Source organism: Pseudophryne corroboree, chromosome 2 (assembly GCF_028390025.1).
Source record: "Pseudophryne corroboree isolate aPseCor3 chromosome 2, aPseCor3.hap2, whole genome shotgun sequence".
Classification (NCBI taxonomy): Eukaryota; Metazoa; Chordata; class Amphibia; order Anura; family Myobatrachidae; genus Pseudophryne; species Pseudophryne corroboree.
In genome coordinates this window covers 685579172-685606480 of record NC_086445.1, presented here as the reverse complement: position 1 = coordinate 685606480, position 27309 = coordinate 685579172, and the positions used below count along the sequence as shown (strand labels likewise).

Sequence of the window (27309 nt, the reverse complement as noted above, 5' to 3'; positions counted from 1 at the left end):
ATGTCTACTACAGGTGCACAAAAACGTGCTTTACCTGTAATCCTATCATATACTGATGATGATGTACAGGATGATGGGGATGATGTGGGTCCCATTAGTGGGGATAACACCCCTACACAGGGTATTGAACCCCTCATATTGGCTATACGGGATGTGTATAGTTCCCCCTGGAGGACGCTACTAATCAGCAGTCGTGTTTCCTCCCACAAGACAAACTGACAGTCACATTTCCTGATTCCAAGGAATTGGATGATTTATTTAAAATAGCCTGGAAAAATCCAGATAAAAAACACCAGATGTCCAAAAGGTTTTTGCATAGCTTCCCCTTTACCCCTGAAGGCAGGAAATTCCGGGAAGAATCTCCAGCAGTAGACGTCTCAGTCTCTCGCCTCTCTAAGACGGTGGTGCTCCCAGCTCCAGGCTCCTTTACGGTAAAGGACCCAGGGGATAGGTAAATTGAGACCACTCTGAAATCTATCTACACTGCTGCAGGTGTAACTCAATGACCGGTCATTGCTGGTTGCCGGATGACACATGCAATTCATATGTGGGCTACTCAAATTCAGGAGGGTCTTTCGGGTGATATGACCTTAGTTACTACTGTATCTTTCCTAAAACACATTCAGGACACGGCAAGAGTCCTCTGTGACTCCCTTAAAGAGATAGGCAAAATTAATGCTAGGACCACTGCTATGGCTGTGTCTGCACGCAGAGCCATATGTTTGTGTCAGTGGATTGCAGATGCTGACTCCAAACGTAATGTGGAATCTCTTCCCTTACAGGTGAATGGCTTTTCGGAGGTGAGTTGGACGCATGGATCTCCAAAGCTACTGCTGGGAAATCCACATTTCTCCCTTCAGGGGCTCCACCTGCTAGGCGTGCCTACCCAGGACCATCTACTCAGTCCTTTCGGTCCTCCAGATTTCAATATAGAGCCAGGGGTGCCTCCAATGCAGCTAGAGGCTCTAGAGGTAAGCCGGTTCTCAAGAACAGAGCACCAGTTCAGCTTCCACAAAGACTTCGGCATGACGGTGCCCACCCACTCCGAGGGGATCTCGTGGTGGGAGCTCAGTTACGTCACTATAGCAACATCTGGGATGGTTTCTGCCAAGATACCTGGGTAAGGGACCTTATCTCTCAGGGTTACAAGCTGGAGTTCGAAGGTGCTCCTCCCCAACGATTTTTCAAATCAAGCTTACCAGCTTTGGAGACCCATTCGTAAGACACATTTTGAATCTGAAGTTCTTGAATCTTTACCTGAAGGTTTTCAAATTCAAGATGGAATCTTTGAGAGCGGTGATCGCAGGCCTGGTACACCAAGAATTCCTAGTGTCCCTGGATATTAAGGATGCTTACCTACATATCCCAATTTGGCCTCCTCATCAGGCCTATCTGCGGTTCGCCCTACTGAGCGATCACTACCAGTTTCAGGCATTACCCTTCGGCCTGTCTACAGCTCCAAAGGTGTTCACAAAGGTGATGGTGGAAGTGATGTTTCAACTCAGAGTCCAGGGGGTCAACATTGTCACTTACCTGGATGATCTCCTGATAAAAGCGAGTTCCAGGGAGCGTCTACTGCTCCATATAGATCGCACTATCCAACTTCTGTCTCACCACGGGTGGAGTCTCAGTTTACAGAAGTTCCATCTGGAGCCATCTCAACGGCTCCTAATTCTGGGTATGATACTGGATACTGTAGCTCAGAGAGTGTTCCTCCCAGAGGACAAAGTGAGAACACTTCAAGAAATGATTCGCATTGTTCTCCGAACTGCTCGAGTTTCCATTCATCTTTACATAAAATTGTTGGGAAAGATGGTGGCCTCATACGAGGCGATACAGTTTGGAAGGTTCCTTGCCAGACCCTTCCAATTGGACATCCTGAACAAGTGGTCCGGTTCCCATCTTCAGATGCACCGGATGAATCGGCTGTCACACCATTCCAGGATTTCACTCCTGTGGTGGCTACAGTCGTCAAACCTACTGGAGGGTTGACGTTTCGGGATTCGGAATTGGATACTCCTCATGACGGATGCGAGTCTGAGAGGATGGGGAGCTGTCACCCAGGTGGCGCAGTTCCAGGGCAGGTGGTCTGCCCAAGAGGCCCTACTTCCGATCAACATACTGGAACTTCAGGCTATCTACAATGCTCTGATTCAGGCCTCCCCTTTACTCTGGGATCAGGTGATCCAGGTTCAGTCGGACAACGCCACGGCAGTGGGGTACATCAATCGTCAAGGAGGGACAAAAAGCAAGGCCTGCATGTGAGAAGTGTCCGCAATTTTCATTCCGGGCTTCCTGAGTCGCCACGATCTTCACCTGGGGAGTGGGGATTACACCCTCAGGTGTTTCAACAGATCGTCGACAGGTGGGGATGCCCACAGAGCGACATGATGACGTCTTGCCTCAACAAGAAATTTACTGCTACTGCTCATGAGCCAGAGACCCTCAGGCGAGTGCAGTGGATTCGCAGACATCGCCTTGGCCTTACCAGCTGGTCTACCTATTTCATCAGATTCCATTGATCCCGAGGGTACTCAAGTGGATCAAACATCACGGAATACAAGCAATCTTGACTGCACTGGATTGGCCCCAGAGAGCGTGGTACTCGGCTCTTCTGGACATGGCCTCTGCCACTAAGAAGGGATCTTCTTCAGCAAGGACCGTTCGTCTACCCGGACTTATGGCGGCTTCATTTGATGGCATGGAAGTTGAGCGGAACATCCTAGCTCACAAAGGGCTTTCCAAAAAGGTAATTGCCACTATGGTGCAAGCCAGAAAACCTGTAACGCCAAGACACTATCATCATATCTGGCAGAGATATGTCTCTTGGTGGGAGGAACGCACAAATCTATCTGCAGAATTCCACTTGGGAAGATTCCTTAGTTTCCTACAGTCTGGAGCGGATAAAGGCTTACATCTTGGATCCATTAAGGTCCAGATTTCAGCTCTTTCCGTCTTCTTCCAGAAGAAGTTGGCTATCCTGACAGATGTTCAGACCTTCTTGCAAGGGGTGCTTCACAAACAACCTCCGCTTGTGCCGATATGGCGCCTTTGGATTTGTATATGGTGTTACGCTTTCTACAGTCCTCCTGGTTTGAACCTCTGATGACGGTAGAAGACAAATACCTCACGTGGAGGACGGTGATGTTACTGGCCCTGGCTTCTGCTAGACGTGTCTCAGATTTGGAGGCCTTATCGTGTAAAAGTCCATACTTCAAGCAGTCTATTGCTCGTTGCATTCGGCTTACTATCCAACAGGCCTATGTGTCGGCATCCTTGCCGGTTCCTAAGTCTCTAAAGGCCCACTCTACTAGATCGGTGCGCTCCTCCTGGGCGGCGGCTCGGGGAGTCCCGGCGTTGCAACTATGCCGAGCTGCTACCTGGTCGGGGGAAGAACACCTTTGTGAAGTTCTACAAGTTTGATAGCCTGGCCAAAGAGGATACCCAGTTTGGGCAGGTGGTGCTGCAGATGTCTCCGCCCATTCCCGCCTGTTCATGAAGCTTTGGGACATCCCCATCATACTAATCTGTCCCCAATATCCGTTATGGATGCTAGAGAAAATAGGATTTTAAATACCTACCGGTAGATCCTTTTCTCTCGTGGACCATAAGGGATATTGGGGACCCGCCTCTGTGCGGTGACTTTCTGCAGGTTCTCTGTTATGTGTTACATGTTCAGCTGTTGCTGTTTCTGTTGCCAGCCATTGCTGGCCCGGTTATGTTATGGTGTGCTGGTGTGTAAATCTCACACTTATTGTTGTTATGATCCTAATCATACCTCTTCAGCAGGTGCAAAAACATGTAATTCATATGGAGGTGTAACCATGCCCCCACACCATTGGCCATGTGACCTTGGCCTAACAAATCTCCCATTGATCCTGAACCTGTACTCCAGCTGATTTATTGAGCAGACATGTTCAGAGCTACTGAATACAAAGAGCATACCAAAGGGAGTGAATGATGGCATTGGTAAGGACAGGTAGGGTACATTATGGAAGAGGGCATTTGCGTATCTATAATAGTTGCAGGGTGCGCAGTGCACATGGGCCCACACCGCACACCCTGCACCTATATAATTATACTTCCTCTCCTGGTTCCCATGTTGGCCAGTGGCCATTTTCCCAGATATTTGCGTATGCATAGTAGAGAAGTCTCTGGTTACATACAGCAGGCACCATGTTCCATGAGACTAGCTCATGCACAGTAGATTCTGGCACAAATCCAGCCTCCACTGTGCTGCCAGAGAGAAAGGAGCCTCGACGGAGCCTGTTAAAGCTTACAATGTACAGTATAGGCACGTGGCAGTTAGAAATGGGTGACACAAATAGGAGTTAGTGAAATTGCAGGGACAAAAACATAGTTGCCTACCCTCCCACATATTGCAGGAGGCTCCCATTTCATCCATAAATCTCCTGTTGCCCTGCTTTGTAGGTCACAAACCTCTATTCTATCTCTCAATTTTTCTGATTCTGCCAAGGGTGACACTAGGGAGTTTCTTTTCATGAACAGTGATTTGCTATAGCTGCTCAGGAGTCACTGCTGATGACTCTCATTACCCCCCTTGTGGGAACCCCTGACAGGAGAGAGAGACAGTAGCACATGATCACATACAGCTTATCTGTGCTGTGTGTGCACTGGGTGTAGTACGGTATGCCGGCGCTCGGGCACTCGGCGACCAGCATACCGGCGCCGGGAGCTTGACCGCCGGCATACCGACAGTGTGGCGAGCGCAAAGGAGCCCCTTGCGGGCTCGCTGCGCTCGCCATGTTGTGGGCACGGTGGCGCGCTACGCGCTCCACACTATTTTATTCTCCCTCCAGGGGGGTCGTGGACCCCCACGAGGGAGAATAGTTGTCAGTATGCCGGGTGTCGGGATTCCGGCGCCGGTATACTGTGCGCCGGGATCCCGACATTCGGCATACAGAAGACCACCTGTGTGCACTGACCCATAGTGTGCTGATGATGATGCTAGTTAGCTGTTAGGGTAAGATTTGTTGGTAGTAATCTTTCTGTAGACAAACACATTTGTTAACTTAGGTTATCTGGTGTCTGTAATGATTTGGCTAATGCTGTAGTGGTCTGGAAAACAGCACATCCAATATACTGTAAAGTGACTACAAGATGCAGATGGTGCAGTGTTCACAATAAAATAAAATGTTATACACCAAAATCATAATTTACCTATATGTTTAGGGATGAATTCACACAAGGTCAAATCGCATTTAGAATATATTTCATAGGCATCACATGTAGCATGTATATTGTGCTGAGTGAGAAGAAAAGAAATATCACAGTGAATATATATGGCAAACAAGAAACCCCATATTGCAGAAAACAATGCTGGTATCAATCAGAGAAATTTTTCGGGTTCTGTGTTTTGGTTTTGGATTCGGTTCCGCGGCTGTGTTTTGGATTCGGACGTGTTTTGGCAAAACCTCCCTGAAATGTTTTTGTCGGATTCGGGTGTGTTTTGGATTCGGGTGGGGTTTTTTTCAAAAACCCCTCAAAAACAGCTTAAATCATAGAAGTTGGGGATCATTTTGATCCTATAGTATTATTAACCTCAATAACCACAATTTCCACTCATTTCCAGTCTATTCAGAACACCTCACACCTCACAATATTATTTTTAGTGCTAAAATTTGCACCGAGGTCGCTGGATGACTAAGCTAAGCGACCCGAGTGGCCGACACAAACACCTGGCCCATCTAGGAGTGGCACTGCAGTGTCAGACAGGATGGCACTTCAAAAAATTGGCCCCAAACATCACATGATGCAAAGATAAATTTAAAAAAAAGAGATGCAAGATGGAATTGTCCTTGGGCCCTCCTACCCACCCATATGTTGTATAAACAGGACATGCACACTTTAACAAACCCATCATTTCAGCCACAGGGTCTGCCACACGACTGTGGCTGAAATGACTGGTTGGTTTGGGCCCCCACCAAAAAAAGAAGCAATCAATCTCTCCTTGCTCAAACTGGCTCTACAGAGGCAAGATGTCCACCTCCTCCTTATCCTTCAATTCCTCACCCCTTTCACTGTGTACATCCCCCTCCTCACAGAGTATTAATTCGTCCCCACTGGAATCCACCATCTCAGGTCCCTGTGTACTTTCTGGAGGCAATTGCTGCTGGTGAATGTCTCCACGGAGGAATGTATTATAATTCATTTTGATGAACATCATCTTCTCCACATTTTGTGGAAGTAACCTCGTACGCCGATCGCTGACAAGGTGACCGGCTGCACTAAACACTCTTTCGGAGTACACACTGGAGGGGGGGCAACTTAGGTAAAATAAAGCCAGTATGTGCAAGGGCCTCCAAATTGCCTCTTTTTCCTGCCAGTATACGTACGGACTGTCTGACGTGCCTACTTGGATGCTGTCACTCATATAATCCTCCACCATTCTTTCAATGGTGACAGAATCATATGCAGTGACAGTAAACGACATGTCAGTAATCGCTGGCAGGTCCTTCAGTCCGGACCAGATGTCAGCACTCGCTCCAGACTGCCCTGCATCACCGCCAGCGGGTGGGCTCGGAATTCTTAGACTTTTCCTCGCAGCCCCAGTTGCGGGAGAATGTGAAGGAGGAGCTGTTGACGGGTCATGTTCCGCTTGAGTGGACAAGTGTCTCACCAGCAGGTCTTTGAACCTCTGCAGACTTGTGTCTGCCGGAAAGAGAGATACAACGTAGGCTTTAAACCTAGGATCGAGCACGGTGGCCAAAATGTAGTGCTCTGATTTCAACAGATTGACCACCCGTGAATCCTGGTTAAGCGAATTAAGGGCTCCATCCACAAGTCCCACATGCCTAGCGGAATCGCTCCGTTTTAGCTCCTCCTTCAATCTCTCCAGCTGCTTCTGCAAAGCCTGATGAGGGGAATGACCTGACTCAGGCTGGCAGTGTCTGAACTGACTTCACGTGTGGCAATTTCAAAGGGTTGCAGAACCTTGCACAACGTTGAAATCATTCTTCACTGCGCTTGATTCAGGTGCATTCCCCCACCTTTGCCTATATCATAGGCAGATGTATAGGCTTGCATGGCCTTTTGCTGCTCCTCCATCGTCTGAAGCATATAGAAGGTTGAATTCCACCTCGTTACCACCTCTTACTTCAGATGATGGCGGGGCAGGTTCAATAGTGTTTGCTGGTGCTCCAGTCTTCGGCACGCGGTGGCTGAATGCTGAAAGTGGCCCGCAATTGTTTGGGCCACCGACAACATCTCTTGCACGCCCCTGTCATTTTTTTTTTTTATTCTGCACCACCAAATTCAATGTATGTGCAAAACATGGGACGTGCTGGAATTTGCCCACATGTAATGCACGCACAATATTGGTGGCTTTGTTCGATGCCACAAATCCCCAGGAGAGTCCAATTGGGGTAAGCCATTCTGCGATGATGTTCCTCAGTTTCCGTAAGAGGTTGTCAGCTGTGTGCCTCTTATGGAAAGCGGTGATACAAAGCGTAGCCTGCCTAGGAACGAGTTGGCGTTTGCGAGATGCTGCTACTGGTGCCGCCGCTGCTGTTCTTGCTGCAGGAGGCAATACATCTACCCAGTGGGCTGTCACAGTCATATAGCCCTGAGTCTACCCTGCTCCAATTGTCCACATGTCCGTGGTTAAGTGGACATTGGGTACAACTGCATTTTTTAGGACACTGGTGACTCTTTTTCTGATGTCTGTGTACATTCTCAGTATCGCCTGCCTAGAGAAGTGGAACCTAGATGGTATTTGGTACCGGGGACACACTACCTCAAGAAATTCTCTAAGTCCCTGTGAACTAACGCCGGATACCAGATGCACGTCTAACACCAACACAGCTGCCAAGGCCTGAGTTATCCGCTTTGCAACAGGATGACTGCTGTGATATTTCATCTTCCTCGCAAAGGACTGTTGGACAGTCAATTGCTTACTGGAAGTAGTACAAGTGGTCTTCCGACTTCCCCTCTGGGATGATGATCGACTCCCAGCAGCAACAACAGCAGCGCCAGCAGCAGTAGGCGTTACACTCAAGGATCCATCGGAGGAATCCCAGTCAGGAGAGGACTCGTCAGACTTGTCAGTGACATGGCCTGAAGGACTATTGGCGTTCCTGTCTAAGGAGGAAATTGACACTGAGGGAGTTGGTGGTGTGGTTTGCAGGAGCTTGGTTACAAGAGGAAGGGATTTAGTGGTCAGTGGACTGCTTCCGCTGTCATCCAAAGTTTTTGAACTTGTCACTGACTTCTGATGAATGCGCTCCAGGTGACGTATAAGGGAGGATGTTCCTAGGTGGTTAACGTCCTTACCCCTACTTATTACAGCTTGACAAAGGCAACACACGGCTTGACACCAGTTGTCCGCATTTCTGTTGAAATAATTCCACACCGAAGATGTGATTTTTTTGGTATTTTGTCCAGGCATGTCAATGGCGTTATTCATCCCAAGGACAACAGATGTCTCCCCGGGTGCCTGACTTAAACAAACCACCTCACCATCAGAATCCTCATCGTCAATTTCCTCCTCAGCGCCAGCAACACCCATATTCTCATCCTGGTGTACTTCAACAGTGACATCTTCAATTTGACTATCAGGAACTGGACTGTGGGTGCTCCTTCCAGCACTTGCAGGGGCCGTGCAAATGGTGGAAGGAGCCACCTCTTCCCGTCCAGTGTTGGGAAGGTCAGGCATCGCAACCGACACAATTGGACTCTCCTTGGGGATTTGTGATTTAGGAGAACGCACAGTTCTTTGCTGTGCTTTTGCCATCTTAACTCTTTTCAGTTTTCTAGCGGGAGGATGAGTGCTTCCATCCTCATGTGAAGCTGAACCACTAGCCATGAACATAGGCCAGGGCCTCAGCCATTCCTTGCCACTCCGTCTCGTAAATGGCATATTGGCAAGTTTACGCTTCTCCTCAGACGCTTTTAATTTAGATTTTTGGGTCATTTTACTGAACTTTAGTTTTTTGGATTTTACATGCTCTCTACTATGACATTCGGCATCGGCCTTGGCAGACGACATTGATGGCATTGAATCGTCTCTGCCATTACTAGTGGCAGCAGCTTCAGCACTAGGTGGAAGTGGATCTTGATCTTTCCCTATTTCACCCTCTACATTTTTGTTCTCCAGTTTTTAATGTGTGGAATTATATGCCAGTAATATTATTATATCAATAGCAATGGCCTACTGTACTGTACAACTATATACTATTGGTCACCAAAATGCTGCACTGTACTACTATATATACTGCTCACAAAAATGCCGCACAGATATGGAATGGATACTTGTAGTGACACAGAGCTGCAAGATACAGCAATGGCCTACTGTACTGTACAACTATATACTGTTGGTCACCAAAATGCTGCATTGTACTACTATATATACTGCTCACAAAAATGCAGCACAGATATGGAATGGATACTTGCAGTGACACAGAGCTGCAAGATACAGCAATGGCCTACTGTACTGTACTGTTGGTCACCAAAATGCTGCACTGTACTACTATATATACTGCTCACAAAAATGCAGCACAGATATGGAATGGATACTTGCAGTGACACAGAGCTGCAAGATACAGCAATGGCCTACTGTACTGTACAACTATATACTGTTGGTCACCAAAATGCTGCACTGTACTCAGGGGCGGATCCATAAGAAAATGATAGGGGGGCACGATGGAAGGGGCAAGTACATTTGGGTGCAGCTTCGGTGCATGTGAGGTGGCGCTTCTTATACAATGCCCACAGTTGTAGCGCTCATTATGCAATGTCCACTGCACTGGTAGTGCCCCTTATATAGACCCCATAGTAGTGGTGCCTCTTATGCAATGCCCGTATTGCCCCCAGTAGTAATGTTGCCTGTAGTAATGCCCCCAGTCATTATGCCCCCAGTGGTAATGCCCCTGCAGTTATGACCCCAGTAGTTTACCCCCCCCTTTAGTTTAGCCTCCCAGTGGTAATGCCCCCACTAGTTTAGCCACCAGTAGTAATGCCCCCCTGTAGTTTGCCCCATTGTAGTTTAGCCCCTGTAGTTATGCCCCCCTTATAGTTTAGCCTCCAGTAGTAATGCCCCCAGTAGTTTGGCCCCTGTAGTTATCCCCCAGTAGTTTGGCCCCTGTAGTTATGCCCCCAGTAGTTTGGCCCCCCTGTAGTTTAGCCCCCAAGTAGTAATGCCCTTGTAGTTAAGCCGCAAGTAGTAATGCCCTCCTGTAGTATGCCCCCAGTAGTTAGCACCTTTGTAGTTGGCCCCCAGTAATAATGGCCCCCAGTAGTTTGCCCCCAGTAGATGCCCCCCAGTAATGATGTCCTCCAATAGTTTGCCCCCAGTAGTAATGCCCCCTAGGACTTTGCCCCAATAGATGACCCCCCAGTAGTAATGCCCCCAGTAGCTGCCCCCCAGTAATAATGCCCCCAGTAGCTGCTTCCAATAGATGACCCCCCAGTAGATGCCCCCCAGTAATAATGCCCCCAGTAAAAATGTCCCTCATTAGGTGCCCCCAATAACAATGCCCCCAGTAGGGGCCTCCCAGTAATAATGCCCCCAGTAGATGACCCCCAGTAAAAATGTCCCCCAGTAGCTGCCCCCAATAGATGCCCCCCCTGTAGTGATGCCCCCAGATATAATGCCCCCAGTAGATGTCCCCCAGTAATAATGCCCCCAGTAGATGGCCCCCAGTAAAAATGTCCCTCATTAGGTGCCCCCAATAGATGTCCCCCCAGTAGTAATGCCACCAGTAGGTGCCCCCCAGTAATAATGCCGCCAGTAGATGGCCCCCAGTAAAAATGTCCCCCAGTAGCTGCCCCCAATAGATGACCCCCCAGTACTGATGCCCCCAGATATAATGCCCCCCCCCCAGTAGTAATGCCCCTTGTTGATGCCCCCCAGTAGTAACGTCCCCCCATAGTTTGCCCCAGTAGATGCCCCCGCTGCATTAAGGAAGAAAAAAAACATACTTACCGAGCCCCGTTTCCGCGCCGCTGCAGTCCTCCTCCTCCCTGGGCGTCCGCTCCTCATTAAGCACTATGAGAGAGACGTCATGACTGACGTCTCTCCCATAGCGCAGTGACAGCGCCGGAAGCCGGAGCTCCTGCCTCCGGCTGCCGCTGTGCAGGGAGACGGGCGCCCGCTGGTAACACAATCTCAGCGGGTGCCCGTCATCTCCCTGTGCGGCGCCGGGGGAGAACGGGGGGGTCGCAGGGGGAGAACGGGGGACGGAGGCCGCAAATGACAGGGGGGCACGGGCCCGAGTGCCCCCCCCCTGGATCCGCCACTAACTGTACTACTATATATACTGCTCACAAAAATGCAGCACATATATGGAATGGATATTTGCAGTGACATGGAGCTGCAAGATACAGCAATGGCCTACTGTACTGTACAACTATATACTGTTGGTCATCAAAATGCTGCACTGTACTACTATATATACTGCTCACAAAAATGCAGCACAGATATAGAATGGATACTTGCAGTGACATGGAGCTGCAAGATACAGCAATGGCCTACTGTACTGTACAACTATATACTGTTGGTCACCAAAATGCTGCACTGTACTACTATATATACTGCTCACAAAAATGCAGCACAGATATGGAATGGATACTTGCAGTGACACAGAGCTGCAAGATACAGCAATGGCCTACTGTACTGTACAACTATATACTGTTGGTCACCAAAATGCTGCACTGTACTACTATATATACTGCTCAAAAAAATGCAGCACAGATATGGAATGGATACTTGCAGTGACACAGAGCTGCAAGATACAGCAATGGCCTACTGTACTGTACAACTATATACTGCTGGGCACCAAAATGCTGCACTGTACTACTATATATACTGCTCACAAAAATGCAGCACAGATATGGAATGGATACTTGCAGTGACATGGAGCTGCAAGATACAGCAATGGCCTACTGTACTGTACAACTATATACTGTTGGTCACCAAAATGCAGCACACTGAGCACAGATATTTGCAGCACACTGAGCACAGATATGGAGCTTTTCAGGCAGAGAACGTAGCCACGTCCTCTCCGTTCAATCTCCAATGCACGAGTGAAAATGGCGGCGACGCGCGGCTCTTTATAAAGAATACGACGTTCGGCCGCGTTCGGGTTAACCGAGCAAGGCGGGAAGATCCGAGGCTGCCTCGGAACCGTGTAAAATAGGTGATGTTCGGGGGGGTTCGGATCTTGACGAACCGAACCTGCTCATCTCTAGTATCAATACTTATTTATTACTAGTTATTTATATAGTGCACGCATATTCCGCAGTTCTATACAGAGAATATTTGGCCATTCATATCAGTCCCTGCCCCAGTGGAGCTAACACTCTACAGCCATGGCCAAAAGTTTTGAGAATGATATAACTATTGGTTTTCACAAAATTTGCTGCTTCAGTATTTTTAGACCTTTTTGTCAGATGTTACTATGGTACACTTAAGTAATATTACAAGCATTTCATAAGTGTCAAAGGCTTTTATTGACAATTACATTAAGTTCATGCATAGAGGGGGTAATTCTGAGTTGATCGCAGCAGGAACTTTGTTAGCAGTTAGGCAAAACCATGGCCCTCATTCCGAGTTGTTCGCTCGCTAGCTGCTTTTAGCAGCATTGCACACGCTAGGCCGCCGCCCTCTGGGAGTGTATCTTAGCTTAGCAGAATAGCGAACGAAAGATTAGCAGAATTGCTACTAAATAATTATTTGCAGTTTCTGAGTAGCTCCAGACCTACTCACAGATTGCGATCAGCTCAGTCCGTTTAGTTCCTGGTTTGACGTCACAAACACGCCCTGCGTTCGGCCAGCCACTCCCCCGTTTCTCCAGCCACTCCTGCATTTTTCCCTGACATGCCTGCGTTTTTTAGCACACTCCCGGAAAACGCTGTTACCACCCAGAAACGCCCCTTTCCTGTCAATCATTCACCGATCAGCAGTGCGACTGAAAAGCGCCGCAGAAACCACAGCAAATCTACTTTTTAGTTAAATAACTAAGCGCATGCGCCCTGCATGCCTTGCGCATGCGCCCTGCATGCCTTGCGCATGCGCATTTTGCAACAAATCGCAGCATAGCGAAAATCGGCAACGAGCGAACAACTCGGAATGACCCCCATCATGTGGTCCTATTGAACCCCTAATGATGATTGGCCTGTTAAATAAAATATTCGGAAACTAGCGTGTAACAGGCCATTTAGTGATGATGAATAGGCCCCATAATAACAAAACACAATAAGTTTTAAGTTAAATAACAAAGCGCATGCGCCCTACGTGCCTTGAGCATGCGCATTTAGCAACAAATCGCAGCATAGCGAAAATCGGCAACGAGCGAACAACTCGGAATGACCCCCCATGTGCACTGCAGGGGAGGCAGCTATAACGTGCAGAGAGAGTTAGATTTGGGTGTGGTGTGTTCAATCTGCAATCTAAATTGCAGTGTAAAGATAAAGCAGCCAGTATTTACCCTGCACAGAAACAAAATAACCCACCCAAATCTAACTCTCTCTGCACATGTTATATCTGCCTCCCCTGCAGTGCACATGGTTTTGCCCAACTGCTAACATGGGGGGTCATTCCGAGTTGTTCACTCGCAAGCTGCTTTTAGCAGCTTTGCACACGCTAAGCCGCCGCCTACTGGGAGTGAATCTTAGCATAGTAAAATTGCGAACGAAAGATTCTCAAAATTGCGATTACACACCTCTTAGCAGTTTCTGAGTAGCTTCAAACTTACTCGGCATCTGCGATCAGTTCAGTGCTTGTCGTTCCTGGTTTGACGTCACAAACACACCCAGCGTTCGCCCAGACACTCCTCCGTTTCTCCAGCCACTCCCGCGTTTTTCCCAGAAACGGTAGCGTTTTTTCGCACACACCCATAAAACGGCCAGTTTCCGCCCAGAAACACCCACTTCCTGTCAATCACATTACGATCACCAGAACGAAGAAAAAAACGTCAGTAAAATTCCTAACTGCATAGCAAATTTACTTGGCGCAGTCGCACTGCGGACATTGCGCATGCACATTCGCGACTAATCGCTCCGTTGCGAGAAAAAAATAACGAGCAAACAACTCGGAATGACCCCCAAAGTTCCTGCTGCGATCAACTCAGGATATTTTCAGTGTTGACCCTTCATTTTCAAAACCTGTGCAATTCCCCCTGTCAACTTCTGGGCCACATACTGAAGTTGATTGACAGCAAAGTATTGGTCACGGCTGTATATTCCCTACGATATGTACACATACACATATTCATGCTAGGGTTAATTTGTCGTGAACCAATTAACCAACCAGTATATTTTTGGATACTTGCAAAACTTCCCCCCAAAAAATGTTACTAATGTTATATAGAAATATTTCGCAAAACAACAAACATTTAAGCATAGACACGCCCATCTGTGGAACTAGATATGCCTTTTGGGCACTTTGCGCGCAAATCCTACTGTCATTTCCCTGATTCCAGTTTTCAAAAAAAGGCAAGTATGGACAAAAGGGGTAGGTAGGGAAGGGAACTGTTAGGTTTGATAAATCATGGGTGTAACTGGCGGGGGGGGGGGCTAAGGGATCACGTGCCCCGGGCACTGGGCTTGAGGGGGCATCGAGAACCGTGTCCGGCTCCCTCGACCAGCTGCTACTCTACTACTCCCGCCCACCGCAATCTCCTCCCATAGTCAGGGCCAACTGGCCCATTAAATAGTTATGGAGCCGCGCATTGCACTGTCATGTTAACAGTGCCGTCACAGTCCTGTGCCGCTGCACATCACCGCTTGTCACCTCCCGCCCATCCATCTGCGCGACCTCCCGCCAGAGCCTCCCTCTCACTGTCCGCGTGGCAAAGCTTCCCTCTCCCTGACCGCCCGGCAAAGTTTCCATCTCCCTGACCGCTTGCCAGAGCCTCCCTCTCCCTGTTCACCCGGCAAAGTTTCCATCTCCCTGACCGCCCACCAGAGCCTCCCTCTCCCTGTCCACCTGGCAAAGCTTCCATCTCCCTGACCGCCCGCCAGAGCCTCCCTCTCCCTGACCGCCCACCAGAGCCTCCCTCTCCCTGTCCACCCAGCAAAGCCTCCCTCTGCCTGACAGTCTGGCAACCTTTACTGCCAACCCACCTGCCTGGATGTCTTTCCAGCGCCTTCCTGTACAGCGGACAGCCAGTGGCAAGCAGCATCTGTAGAGAAGTGGGAGAAGACAGCCGGCAACAAAATCATCTCATCTCTCATCTCCCACTGTGGGGCTGAGGCAAGTGGGCAATGTGAGGGGGGAGGCCGGGCAGGAGTACAGTATACTGTATGTGTTGTGTGTGTGTGTATATATATATATATATATATATACACAACAGTAGAAGAATTGGCACCAAGGGGTCATATCAACGCCCAATTTTTAACCCTTAGATGGTTAACACTTTTTAAAATAAAGTAATAACATGTTCCATCATAAAACTTTTATTAAAAGCATATGCAAACTAATACAAAGGAGATGTGTTATTCCACAGTTAAAGCTGTATAATTCTTAGCGTTGGATACAAATGCAGGTGGGTCACAACAGTTTCCTCCTTCTTCTTAAAGTTGGTTCGGAGATAACATCACAACACAGACAACCCAACGTGTTTCGTCTTATACAAAAGACTTCATCAGGGGTACATCTCGAGTAACTGGATCGTATAGTTGTATAGTTGTTTATACGAATAGTATAATACTAAAAAGACTCGTTCATACGTGCAAGATGGAAATTCCTATATATCACCAAGGCTTTCTGATAAACAACCAGGTACTGAGCTTCTACTACAGATTCATAGAAGGTCTCCTATCTAAGCGACCTTTCAGTACCTGGGTTTCCGAATTTCTCTTATACACGTTGTCTCACCATAAGGCCACACTGGTTGTTTATCAGAAAGAAGTTGATACGACCCCTTGGCACCAATTCTTCTACTGTTGTATATCTTTATTCCTATTTCCTTCTAACAGGGGACTTAGTCGAATTAGGCAGCCTGTACCAAATATCTTGAGCCTTTTTTAAGGTTACAGTTTTATCTAATTAGCGCAGAGGGAGAGTATTTGTTTGATATATATATATATATATATTTATTTATTTTAAGCATATACTGTGTGTATATTACTGGCGGTCTGAAGGATATCTGTAATATTTTCTTTCTCTCTTCCCTCTTTCATTTATTTCCTCTCTCCCATTTCTCTCACCCCTCTCCCTCTCTCTTTTCTTACCCTCCCCCTCTCTCTCCCTCTCTCTCCCCCTCTCTCCCCTGTACTACTGTGCCGCATTATGAGAATAAACTTGCACCACTGTGTGGGGTAGTTTGAATTTTCTTTATTTATTGTTATTTTTTATTTATTTTATCTATTTATTTAGTTTTATTTTTTTTTGGTGCGGGGGGGGGGGTGGCGCTAAGTCACTGCCTTGCCCCGATTGCCGAAAAATCCTAGTTTCGGCCCTGGATAATTAAAAAAAGTATTTCCCAGGTTATTGCACATGAACGCGCATCAACCCGAGAATTTGCTCAGTGTGAAAGGTCTCGAACTAGGTTGAAGTCGGAGAATCGGCCCAGGATGCGGTGCAGTGTGAACAGGTAAGCTGGGTCAAGGCGACCCGGCACCCGTTCTCTGCGTAGGAGCAGGCGGTGCTTGGAGATGATTATCTCCGAGCACCGCCTCCGGTAGCGTCAACGGTGATGTCACCAACCTGGCAATATGCCGAGTCGGCCGCAAGTCTGAGGGTTCTCAAGCCAGGTCGCACCTGGGTTGCACCCGTGTACACATTCCTGGGTGTGACCTGGCTATTGTCAATCTGAAAGAGGTATAAATGGGTTTTGAGAAAGAGGAAGGGAGTCTGAATATAGAGTAATCTGATATATCATCTGTGTGATTAGAGCTCTCTATTTGCAGTGTATCCTAATCAGAGAGTAATGGGCCCTACACTTTGGCCGATCCGCCGCCGAGCTGCCCGACGGCGGATACGGCCGACGGGCGACCCGTCGGCGGGGGGGGGGGGGCAGTGACGGGGGGAGTGAAGTTACTTCACTCCCCCCGTCACACGGCTCCATAGAACTGCAGGCAAATATGGACGAGATCGTCCATATTGGCCTGCATGCACAGGCGACGGGGCACTAGCGATGAACGAGCACAGGGCCGCGCATCGTTCATCGCTGGTGCCTCCACACTCCACGATATTAACGTTATCTCGTTCATTAATGAACGAGATCGTTCATATCGTGCAGTGATGTCGTAGTGTGTCGGGCCTATTAGAAAAACTTGAGGACAGGCCTAGTTGGTAACAGTAAATACTTTCAATAAATGTCGACAAGTTCCAGCTTTGGAAAAGAAGATGCACAAAAAATGAGTGCTTGTATTGTAACTGTTAGGATATATACTCACATGCATGTGTAAATAATGTTACATAACTTGTATTGGATATATATTCATACCCATGTGTAAGTAATGTTACATAAATTGCTGTATATAAATAAAATAAATAAATAGATGAATTCCATGAAATTACCATTTGCTGACCAATGTTGTTTAGATATAGATCACTTGCATTACAGTCTGCTTTGATTTCTGAGTAACAAACACCGTTTTTATGAGATACCGTATGTACTGCATTGCAATGTACTGCATTGAAGTATAATTGAGGAGATTGCAACAATAACATTAAAATATTTAAAGTTTAGTACAGATAATTATACCTTTGAAAGGCATGTTTGTTTCTGTAAGGGGCTTTGTCAGCTACTAAATGATTAGCATTATGTATTTTCAAATTGTTATATGCTTGGGTTACCAAACTACATGAATAGTGGAAATCCTTTTTATTTCAATACAGAAGTTACTTAATACCTAAAATGCAGATCATCGCTGAGTTTGTGAATGAAGTGGGTTCTACACTACACCACAACCCGATGTCATCCAAGCTACAGTATGAGTCACAAGCAGAGCACGCCAAACACAGGGCTTTTCCCTGGACTATGATACAACCATTTGTGTAATCAAGGTACACGCATCACACGGACAGTACATTACATTATGTGTCATTCCAAAGCGACTGACTTTTCAGATTCACCAATAGACTAATAAACTAAATACAATTAATGACTATAAATACATAGAACAAGGAAAATATAAGTATTAATGTTAAAAATGTTTTGTTATTTTTTTCTATGTTTACCCTAAGGCATGCTAAGTCACATTTTTATATTAATATACAATATATCCAAGGTGCTGATTATGGAGCTCAGTAATGTATATAAGCAACAGAACTGAAAATGTATACATAAAATATGGCTGTCGTGGTCTTTTCCACGTCTCTGTAGCAGAGTCATGTCAAGGTGGAGATGCTTCTCTAACACATTAGACAGAGTGTGAGTGAGAGCATTGATGTTCTGCTTTTATTAGGAGAGTAGTCTAAAGATGTGGACGGAGATTTAGTTGTTTGTAATGCATGTTATTATTCTTCTTCTTCTTCTTCTTCTTCTTATTATTATTATTATTATTATTATTATTATTATTATTATTTTATCTATGTGATGCACCCAAGTGTCGGTAGCACAGTAAAAAGGGGAAATTATGTTTGTGTATTTAATATATATATATATGTGTGCGTGCGTGCGTGTGTGTGTGTGTGTGTGTGTGTGTGTGTGTGTGTATGTGTGTGTGTGTATATATATATATATATATATATATATAAATAGAGTTCCACTCACAAAAGAGTAGTCACATCGGCTGGGGTGCATAATTCAGAGACTTTTCAATCCAGAAGGTCCCAAAATACAATGTTAATTGATAAGGCATGCACTCACCAGACGTGTTCAAAATGAATAAATATCCTTTAATTCCAGCCTCACATGGTTAAAGGGTCGTGGTCAACGTTTCGGTTCCTCCCAGAACCTTTCTCAAGACCAAAGCTTCAGGCTGCCAACCCCCCTCATTTTGAACAAGTCTGGTGAGTGCATTCCTTATCAATTATCATTATAAATATATGTGTGTGTGTGTGTGTGTGTGTGTGTGTGTGTGTGTGTGTGTATAGACAGATGATAGATAGATAGATAGAGATAGATAGATAGATAGCTATTATGCACACGACACACATATATATATATATATATATATATCCCTCCAAATGAACGTCACACGGAGTCGATTTAAATTTCAAGGTGCTGAATTGGGACACATACATACACAGCCCCTTCATCAGGACCTCAGAGTGCCGTTCATTTGGAGGGATGTGGTATTTTTTGAGCTGGAAACCGGAGCAATTGTTGTCATTCCATGTGTGCTGGCTGATTTGGAGTTTTATATATGTATGTATACTTAAGAATATATTTTATACTCACACTTACTTAAAATTTTACTCAAACTGTTAACATTGCAAAGCTATGGACTTTGAAATGTTACCAAAATTAAACCCACAAAGAATACAAGCATGGCTGCATTTAAAAATGCTCTGATAAAAATTGCTCAGCCAGAACTCAGATGAAATTAGTAACCACAACCACGTTTGCGTTTCATGAGTGAATACCCAAGAAAACATGTCATTTTCTACAGTGAACATATAGTATCTAAAAAAAACTGCAAGGTGATAAAAGAAATGTCACAATTTACACCATTTAGGAGAAAAAGTTTACATAAGAATCAACTTAAGCATCATATTTACTATAAATCCCCAAGGATAAAAATAACATAATTTAATCAAAGAAAAGAAAACCCACAACCACAAATTTGGAAAAAAAAATATTCCTTGCTAGCAAAAACCACTTTAAATTTACAAGAAAAAAAGTTGTATGAGTGATGAAATTATTTTAGAGGTGTGGTGACACAGGAAACATGACGGTAACCCAGATTTGCATGGAGATTTAGTATAAAACAGGACAATGGACCTTCACAGTTTATGCCTTTTTTCTTTTTTGCAGAACTGTAAGTTCATTAGGGTGCTTATGAAAAAGATGAACTGCCTTTCCTGGTTCCTATTGCTGGCTTTCCTCTGCTGCCAGAAGGTGACATGTCAAAGTGGAGATGCAGAAGGCAATTGCCAACGAATTATAAATATTTTCCCTGCTAAACTCAAAGATCTGAGAACCACTTTTCAGAATGTCAGGGACTATTTTGTAAGTATTTTAATGCCACAATACTGCATTCAACTTCATTGACATTATCTATGTTAGTGGGCAAATTTAAGCAGAAACACCAGTTTCATGCTTTCATTTATTTATGTACATATGTGCAAATGCTTTTTTCTTTGTCATTTTTGTATTCATATTGTAAAGCTGTACGGATATGAGGTATAATGCAATTTAGAGTATAGTAAATAGAACAATTAAATGATTGAACTTAAGATCACAGATGTCACTATATTTCAAGACATAAAAAAACAACAGAAACAACCTATTTGGTAAAGTAATATACTGTACACTGTAGAGTATTATTAATGTATTATTAAACACATACTTTTCAAATATTTGTAATTTAAAAAAAATTGGATAACACCAAGATTCCACTATCTCTAATAATCTAGATTTTTTATTTTTTATAACTGATTCCCTTTAAAATGTTATTTAGATAAAGGCATGAAAATGATAATGAATACATAGATGGGCAAAATTATTTTATTTCTTTCCACCACATTCTTACCTGGTATTTCTACACTATAAGTGTCATTTAGAGAAAGCTAAAACTGCTGCATATACTGTAGTTCTCCAATTTATCAACATTTCATTTGTTTATAATCTGTTATAGAAAAGGCTATTTAGGCAAAATATATTTATTTTATTTTATTTAAAAGATATTTATTTTAATTTATTTTATTTTGTACAATATGCAATACATCTCTCCTTCCAAATTATAATATGTATTAACTGTCACCATAGACACTTTGCAAGTTATACATATTGAGTTACACAAGCAATGGCTTAACATTAATAATGTCCTATAAAATTGTTTAAACAATTAAATTTTCAAGTATATCTTCATGATTATTGATTTGATCACATTCATGCTGTAAATAATTGTATTACTATTAATTACAATTGGTTGACTATTATCTCACAAAAAGGCAACCCAACATCATATTTTATATTAGCTTTAGCACAGGTTTTCAAACCCAGTCCTCAGGACCCCACACAGTTCATGTTTTCCAGGTCTCCTCAAAGAATCGCAAGGGAAATAATTAGCTCCTCCGGTGGATCTTTTAAAATGTGTCAGTGAGTAATGAATGCACCTGTGCAATTTGCTAGGTGACCTGGAAATTGTGAGCTGCTGAGGACCAAGTTTGAGTACCACTGACCTATAGCATATGTATAATACAAATGAAGTTTGTTTTTACGGTTCTAATCTTGTACATGAGGATGAGCAGCAGTAACACTGATAAATAAAGACCGCTATTTATGAAGTAGAATTAATGGGGTGATTTATCAAAACTTTGAGACAGATAAACTGGAGAGAGATAACTTGCCAACCAATCAGTTCCTAACTGTCATTTTTCAAACAGCCTGTAAAATGAAAGATAGGAGCTGATTGGTTAGTACTTTTTTTCTCTTTAAGATGTCATAAATCTCCCTGTATATACCTTAAGTGCTTAGATCACAAGCTTTCCTAACTGCTAATATCTCTCTGACCCCAAAACATAGAAGCAGCTCTGAATGCTTACAGTCACTTGCTCAGCCAATACAATACTATTACTCACATTAACAATTCTACAGAAGACTGAAAGGAGTAACTCAATGTTTGTGTATGAGGTTATTATCGCATTCCGTTATAAACTATGCTGGTAGCTGGTATAGAGCTGGTGAGTCACGAGCCACAGATCGCCTAAGTACGATATAGGAAATGGTAAAAAGAACAAAAAAATGATGTAACATTTTCAGTTACTGAATTTGCATTTCGTACATACTCTTGGTAAATTTACACAACATAGTTCACACACCGCTATACTAAACCAACACCACAAGATTATGTCACCAACCAAGTAAGTCCAATAATGTAAAAATGATATTACATATTTGTCTTACCTTTGACTAGACATTAAGATGATCCCATACACCCTTAAAAATCTTTGGATAAAAGCATTAAACTAAAATCTATGTAGTAAGCTCAGTCATAAACATTGTCAGTGTCAGACATTCTGGTAGTATTATACTGGCTATATCAGGTTCCACAGTAGTAGACCAACAACAATGCTGAAAGTATCAAATAAGTAAATGTAGTAAATTATTCAAGCCTAAAACACAAACGTGACAGAAAGCTGGAGTAGAGGAAGTGATAGTTCTTTCACTATGACATTCCCCTTCACATAATAATGCAACCATTTTCTTAGATCACTACAGTGAGTCATTGTTAACAAATACAAAATGATACTTGTATCATAGATTAAAAAAATAAATTACATAAACATAGTGTGCCTACACGCCACTTCAAATAAGCAAAAGCACATCACAATAGTTGCTTTGTACTATTTCAGGCTAATTACAGCAGGATACTGATTGAAGTAAAACTTGTTTTCCTTATGACAAGCTAGAACAATCCTGTGTATCCTGCCATGCATAAAACAGTCTGCATAACAACCTTAATTAGGCCAAAGTATCTCATTTCAGGATTCAAAGGGGGACATGTACTAAGCAGTGATAAAAGTGGTGAAGTGAGCCAGTGGAGAAGTTTCCCATGACAGCCAATCAGGTGCTCTGTATACTTTTATAGTATGCAAATTATACATGTTACATCAATGCTGATTGGTTGCCATGGGCAACTTCTCCACTGGCTCACTTCTCCACTTTTATCATTGCTTAGTACATGTCCCCCTTAGAATCCTAAGAAGTATACCAAAGATTATGGCAGTGCACATTTCTCATCCAATTAACTTTATTCATTCTTTCCATTAGCAAATGAAAGATAATGCTCTGGAAACAATTTTACTTGAAAAGGACTTGTTACAAGATTTTAAGGTAAATATATATTATAAAATTATATAGCATACAATTTAAAACAAAGTAATAATGAAAACTAAACCCACACACACCCACATCATTGGCCTGATTGAGGGCTTTACGTAAATCCGATATTTATGTAACGGTAAATCTCTGATGTTTAATGATCAGTGCATGTGAGGGAGCCGCACTGCCTATGTGCAGATCTGGTCCTGCCACTTCGCTCACAGTGCCCCAGAAGCTGCAGCATGACTGGCATTTGGGGGCAGTAAAGGAAAGTGTTTCAGAAAATGGGGGTTGTCGGCCCCATTTTTGCTGCATGCCAAAGCCAATGGCTGTGTCCTTGGCCTAGGCAGCTTCATTTTACAGGACATATTCAGTAACCAGAGGATGATTCTGATGTCCGGTGTTCACACAGTTGATCTGATGTTGCATTTTCAGAGAAGCCGGAGTGGGCGTCTTTTGCTTAAAACGCCTCCTGTGGCCTTTGCAGAATTTTGCACAGCCACTGTGTACAAAGACGCAGCAAGTGTACAATTAGAGCCCACCTCTGTTGAAGCCCCACAGACTCATAATAAGGAGATAAGAACACATAACATATTGTATTGTGTACTGTACTGTACAAAGAACTTCAACTTCAGAATCTGAATGATATCAATATGTTACTTATTCTACATTTGTAAAATGACTGTGTACATGAAATATAATGGAGAACACAAAAGCCTGTTTTCCACTGACACACTCTCATTGCTCCCATAGAGTTCAATTGGATGCCAGACTGTATCGGAAATGATTCGGTTTTACTTGGAGGATGTTTTACCACATGCCAAAGGAGACAACAATGCCATCAAAATAAATGTCCATTTCATGAAGGACAAGTTGATGGACCTGAAACAGACATTGAAACGTTGTGTGAGTAGTGGCTATAAAGTATTTGATGCAAAGCATACCGTACGCATATACAGTATATAACCTCACAACCATCTACACAGTACTTTTTTTTATCATTTTGGGTTATAGATCATGTTGTAGCTTACATATATAGCAATAACCCCAATTATGGCTAATTTGAATGACAATATATGATCTGTAACATCACTTTGTCACAAGTCCACACTTTTTTAAGAAGTCACACTGTGTAGTAATTGTTATGTAACAATGTAATAAAAGGTGGGGAAGATTCAATCCTATGTGTAGGTCTCAGCAACTGCACTCTGTCCTTCCAATAATTAACTGTGTCAATGCCATTATACTGTACTCCGATCTAATCAAGGGGGGATTTAACTAAAATCTGAAATCATTACAGAATAAAGATAGTTAAGGCGAGAAGACACATGTGTAATAAGATACAAAGTCATTTCAAACAACAATATAATACTAACCAATCAAGTATATATAGTATATAATAGTAACCAATCAACTCCTAACTGTAATTTTACAGGTTGTGTTTGAAAAATGCCAGGCAGGAGTTGATTGGTTGGTACTTTATCTCTCTCCACTTTATCTCTCTCCAAACTTTGATAAATCTTCATCCCAGTCACATATTCAATTAGACATATTCTTAACAATACTCTATCAGAGCCTGTATTTTTGCGTCAGGGTAGTAAATAACCAAGTATGATATCATACCGTTGAAGCCCCCACACACCTCTGCTTACACCGCTTATTATTTATCTCTTTCACAGCAACATTTTCTTCCATGTGAAAGAAAAAGCAAGGCCATCAAACAGATCAAAGAAACGTATAATAAGGTACGTGTACCATTGTTGTCCACAGCTGCTTGGTACTGACCAAAAGCTAACTGACGAAGTTTGTCATAGGAAGTAGCCCAAGGGAGAAAGGTTACAGTACTGATTGTCCATACATAGATGCACCTGCAAGGACATGCATTGTGTAACACTGCAAAACCATACAGTGTCTTAGGCAGGGGAGTTTTACTTTTAACAGAGGAGGGGCCCCATTGCAGACTCCGGGTGGGCCCCCTCCTCTGTACGGCGCAGTAGTTTCTGGCATTGTGCTGGAGTCTATTGCTCATGTGCTGGTCTCCGGAAACATGGCGCCCGCCATGTTACGGAGACCAATTTCACTACTGCGCATGCGCTATGGCCATTTTGGGTGAGATATTCGCCGCAGCTGCAGCACACAACGCTGGTCTCGGGAAAGGTAAGTATTCAAATATGGGTGCAATGTGTGTGGTGTGGGCCCCTCCTGGACCCAGGGGCCACTGTGCTCCACATACATAGCACTCATTATAGAAATGCCAGTAGTCGTAGTCAAGATAGCTTTAGTCCATTCATCTAATCTAATATGTTTCCTATCCGTCTCTCTGCCAAATACTCACACAACTGATAGTAAAGGTTGTACAGCATTTACAGTACAATACAAAAGAGCTATCCAGCCTATGAAATAGATAACAAACATATGTTTACCAAACTAAGGGCCGTGTCCAATTAGCTGCGGTAATTTACTGCAGCTAATTGATTCTGCCAGGGCTATCCAATTAGCTCCGATATGCAGCACTTATCTGGGATTATGCTTCGGATGCCACAGGCACCCGAAGCATAATCTGCAATAAGCAGTCGTCAGAGACGCGATAACACATGGGAACAGAAGTTTACCCTGGATCCCATGTGTTACAGCTTGAACGTGAGTCCTTTAAAAACAGCCTATATTTGGATAGCGTGATAATGACCATCAGGCCATTTTTTTATCGGCCAAAAAGGATTGCACCTAATAGTATACCTGCCTAATTAGTTTTATTTCAGTGATGCTGACAGCACTATTAGCTGGTAAATCAAGTTATTAGAAAATAAAATGTCTATAGTAACACAGTCTTTCAGTTTTAATCATTCATTTTCAAATTGGAATTAATGTCAGATGAACACCAGTTTGATTAAAATCTATGGATTAGGGTCTATTTAATAAATCCCTGTAACTATAACTATATTTTATTTAAAATTAGAAACAAAAAACAAAAATAGAACTATGGTACATTTTAACAATGTACTATTGTTAGTAGCATAGTAAAATCAGTATTCTAAATACAGTATTATCCAATACTTTAAACAGTCTAGTAATCCACTCCAATCTATCCTCAATGCTGCTGCCCGGCTCATCTTCCTCACCAAACGCACTACGTCTACCTCCCCTCTCCTACAGGCCCTCCACTGGCTTCCCTTCCCTTTCAGAATCCAATTCAAACTTCTCACACTCACTTACAAAGCTCTCACCCACTCCTCTCCCATCTACATCTCTGACCTTATCTCCCTTTACTCTCCCACCCGTCCTCTTCGCTCTGCTAATGCACGCCGACTCTCCTGTCTTCTGATTACTTCCTCCCACTCCTATCTCCAAGATTTTTCACGTGCTGCTCCCTTTCTCTGGAATTCTTTACCTCTCCCCCTCAGACTCTCCACCTCTCTACAAAACTTCAAAAGGGCTCTTAAGACCCATTTCTTTACTAAACCTAGCCAAATCTCAACCTAACCCTCTGTTCCATGCTCTCTATGTACCCCATCTGTGTCACCCCTGTCTGTCTACCCCTCCCCTTAGAATGTAAGCTCTCACGAGTAGGGCCCTCTTCCCTCATGTGCTTATACTTTTCTTACTTTAATAATCCTCAACTGCCCAGATCCCGCAGTTTTTTGGCCACCTGGAACTTATCTCTATGTTTACTGGTGTAGTTATGCTTAGTTGCCCTGTACTTGTCCTATATTGTCTTTAACTGTAAGTCACTGTTTTCCTGTTTTGATTATGTGCATATGTACTCTGTAATTGGGCGCTGCGGAACCCTTGTGGCGCCATATAAATAAAGGATAATAATAATAAATAATAATAATTCGCAAATTACATAAACCATTACATCTGTAAACACATCAATGATGACTTTACTCAGCTGAAAGACTTGCAAAATACACCAACACTTAAAATAGTAAAAACAAAAATTACTATTATGTTAACTTGGAAGTTTACCTTTTTTTAATGGAGAAAATCCATCAATTATCCATCAAATATTCTTTATCTAATTATATTCTTATTTCAGCAATACATCTAAAGCCATAGTTACACACGGTATGCTGTTTATTGCCTTATTATGTCCCTATGCCATTTGTTATTATTCTTGATAGTCGGTGTGCAAGTTCCTTAAGAATTATCTGCTTTAGAAGTTTTTAGTACAATTTTGTTTAAATTAAAAAAAGAAAATTTTTTTTTATCTTTATATTAACAGCCTTATTTTTACATTTTGCCAATATAAATGTCCAAACAACATCAAAATATAACCTGAAAAATATTATTTCTTATTCTGTCGGTTCTGTTTCATTTTCAGCTAAAGGATCAAGGAATCTACAAAGCTGTTGGAGAATTTGACATCTTTATGGATTACATTGAGGAATATCTGATGACCAGGAAGAAATAG

The 27309-nt window shown here is 43.6% G+C and overlaps 1 protein-coding gene across 1 annotated transcript; it reads left to right on the top strand.

Annotated features, from left to right (window-relative positions):
* IL10 (interleukin 10) lies at window positions 1-27309 on the top strand. The gene is made up of 8 exons (XM_063952184.1): window positions 1-121; window positions 340-431; window positions 783-971; window positions 19887-20081; window positions 22848-22910; window positions 23652-23804; window positions 24578-24643; window positions 27220-27309. The coding sequence occupies exons 1-8, from the start codon at window positions 1-3 to the stop codon at window positions 27307-27309; spliced, it is 969 nt and encodes a 322-aa protein (XP_063808254.1).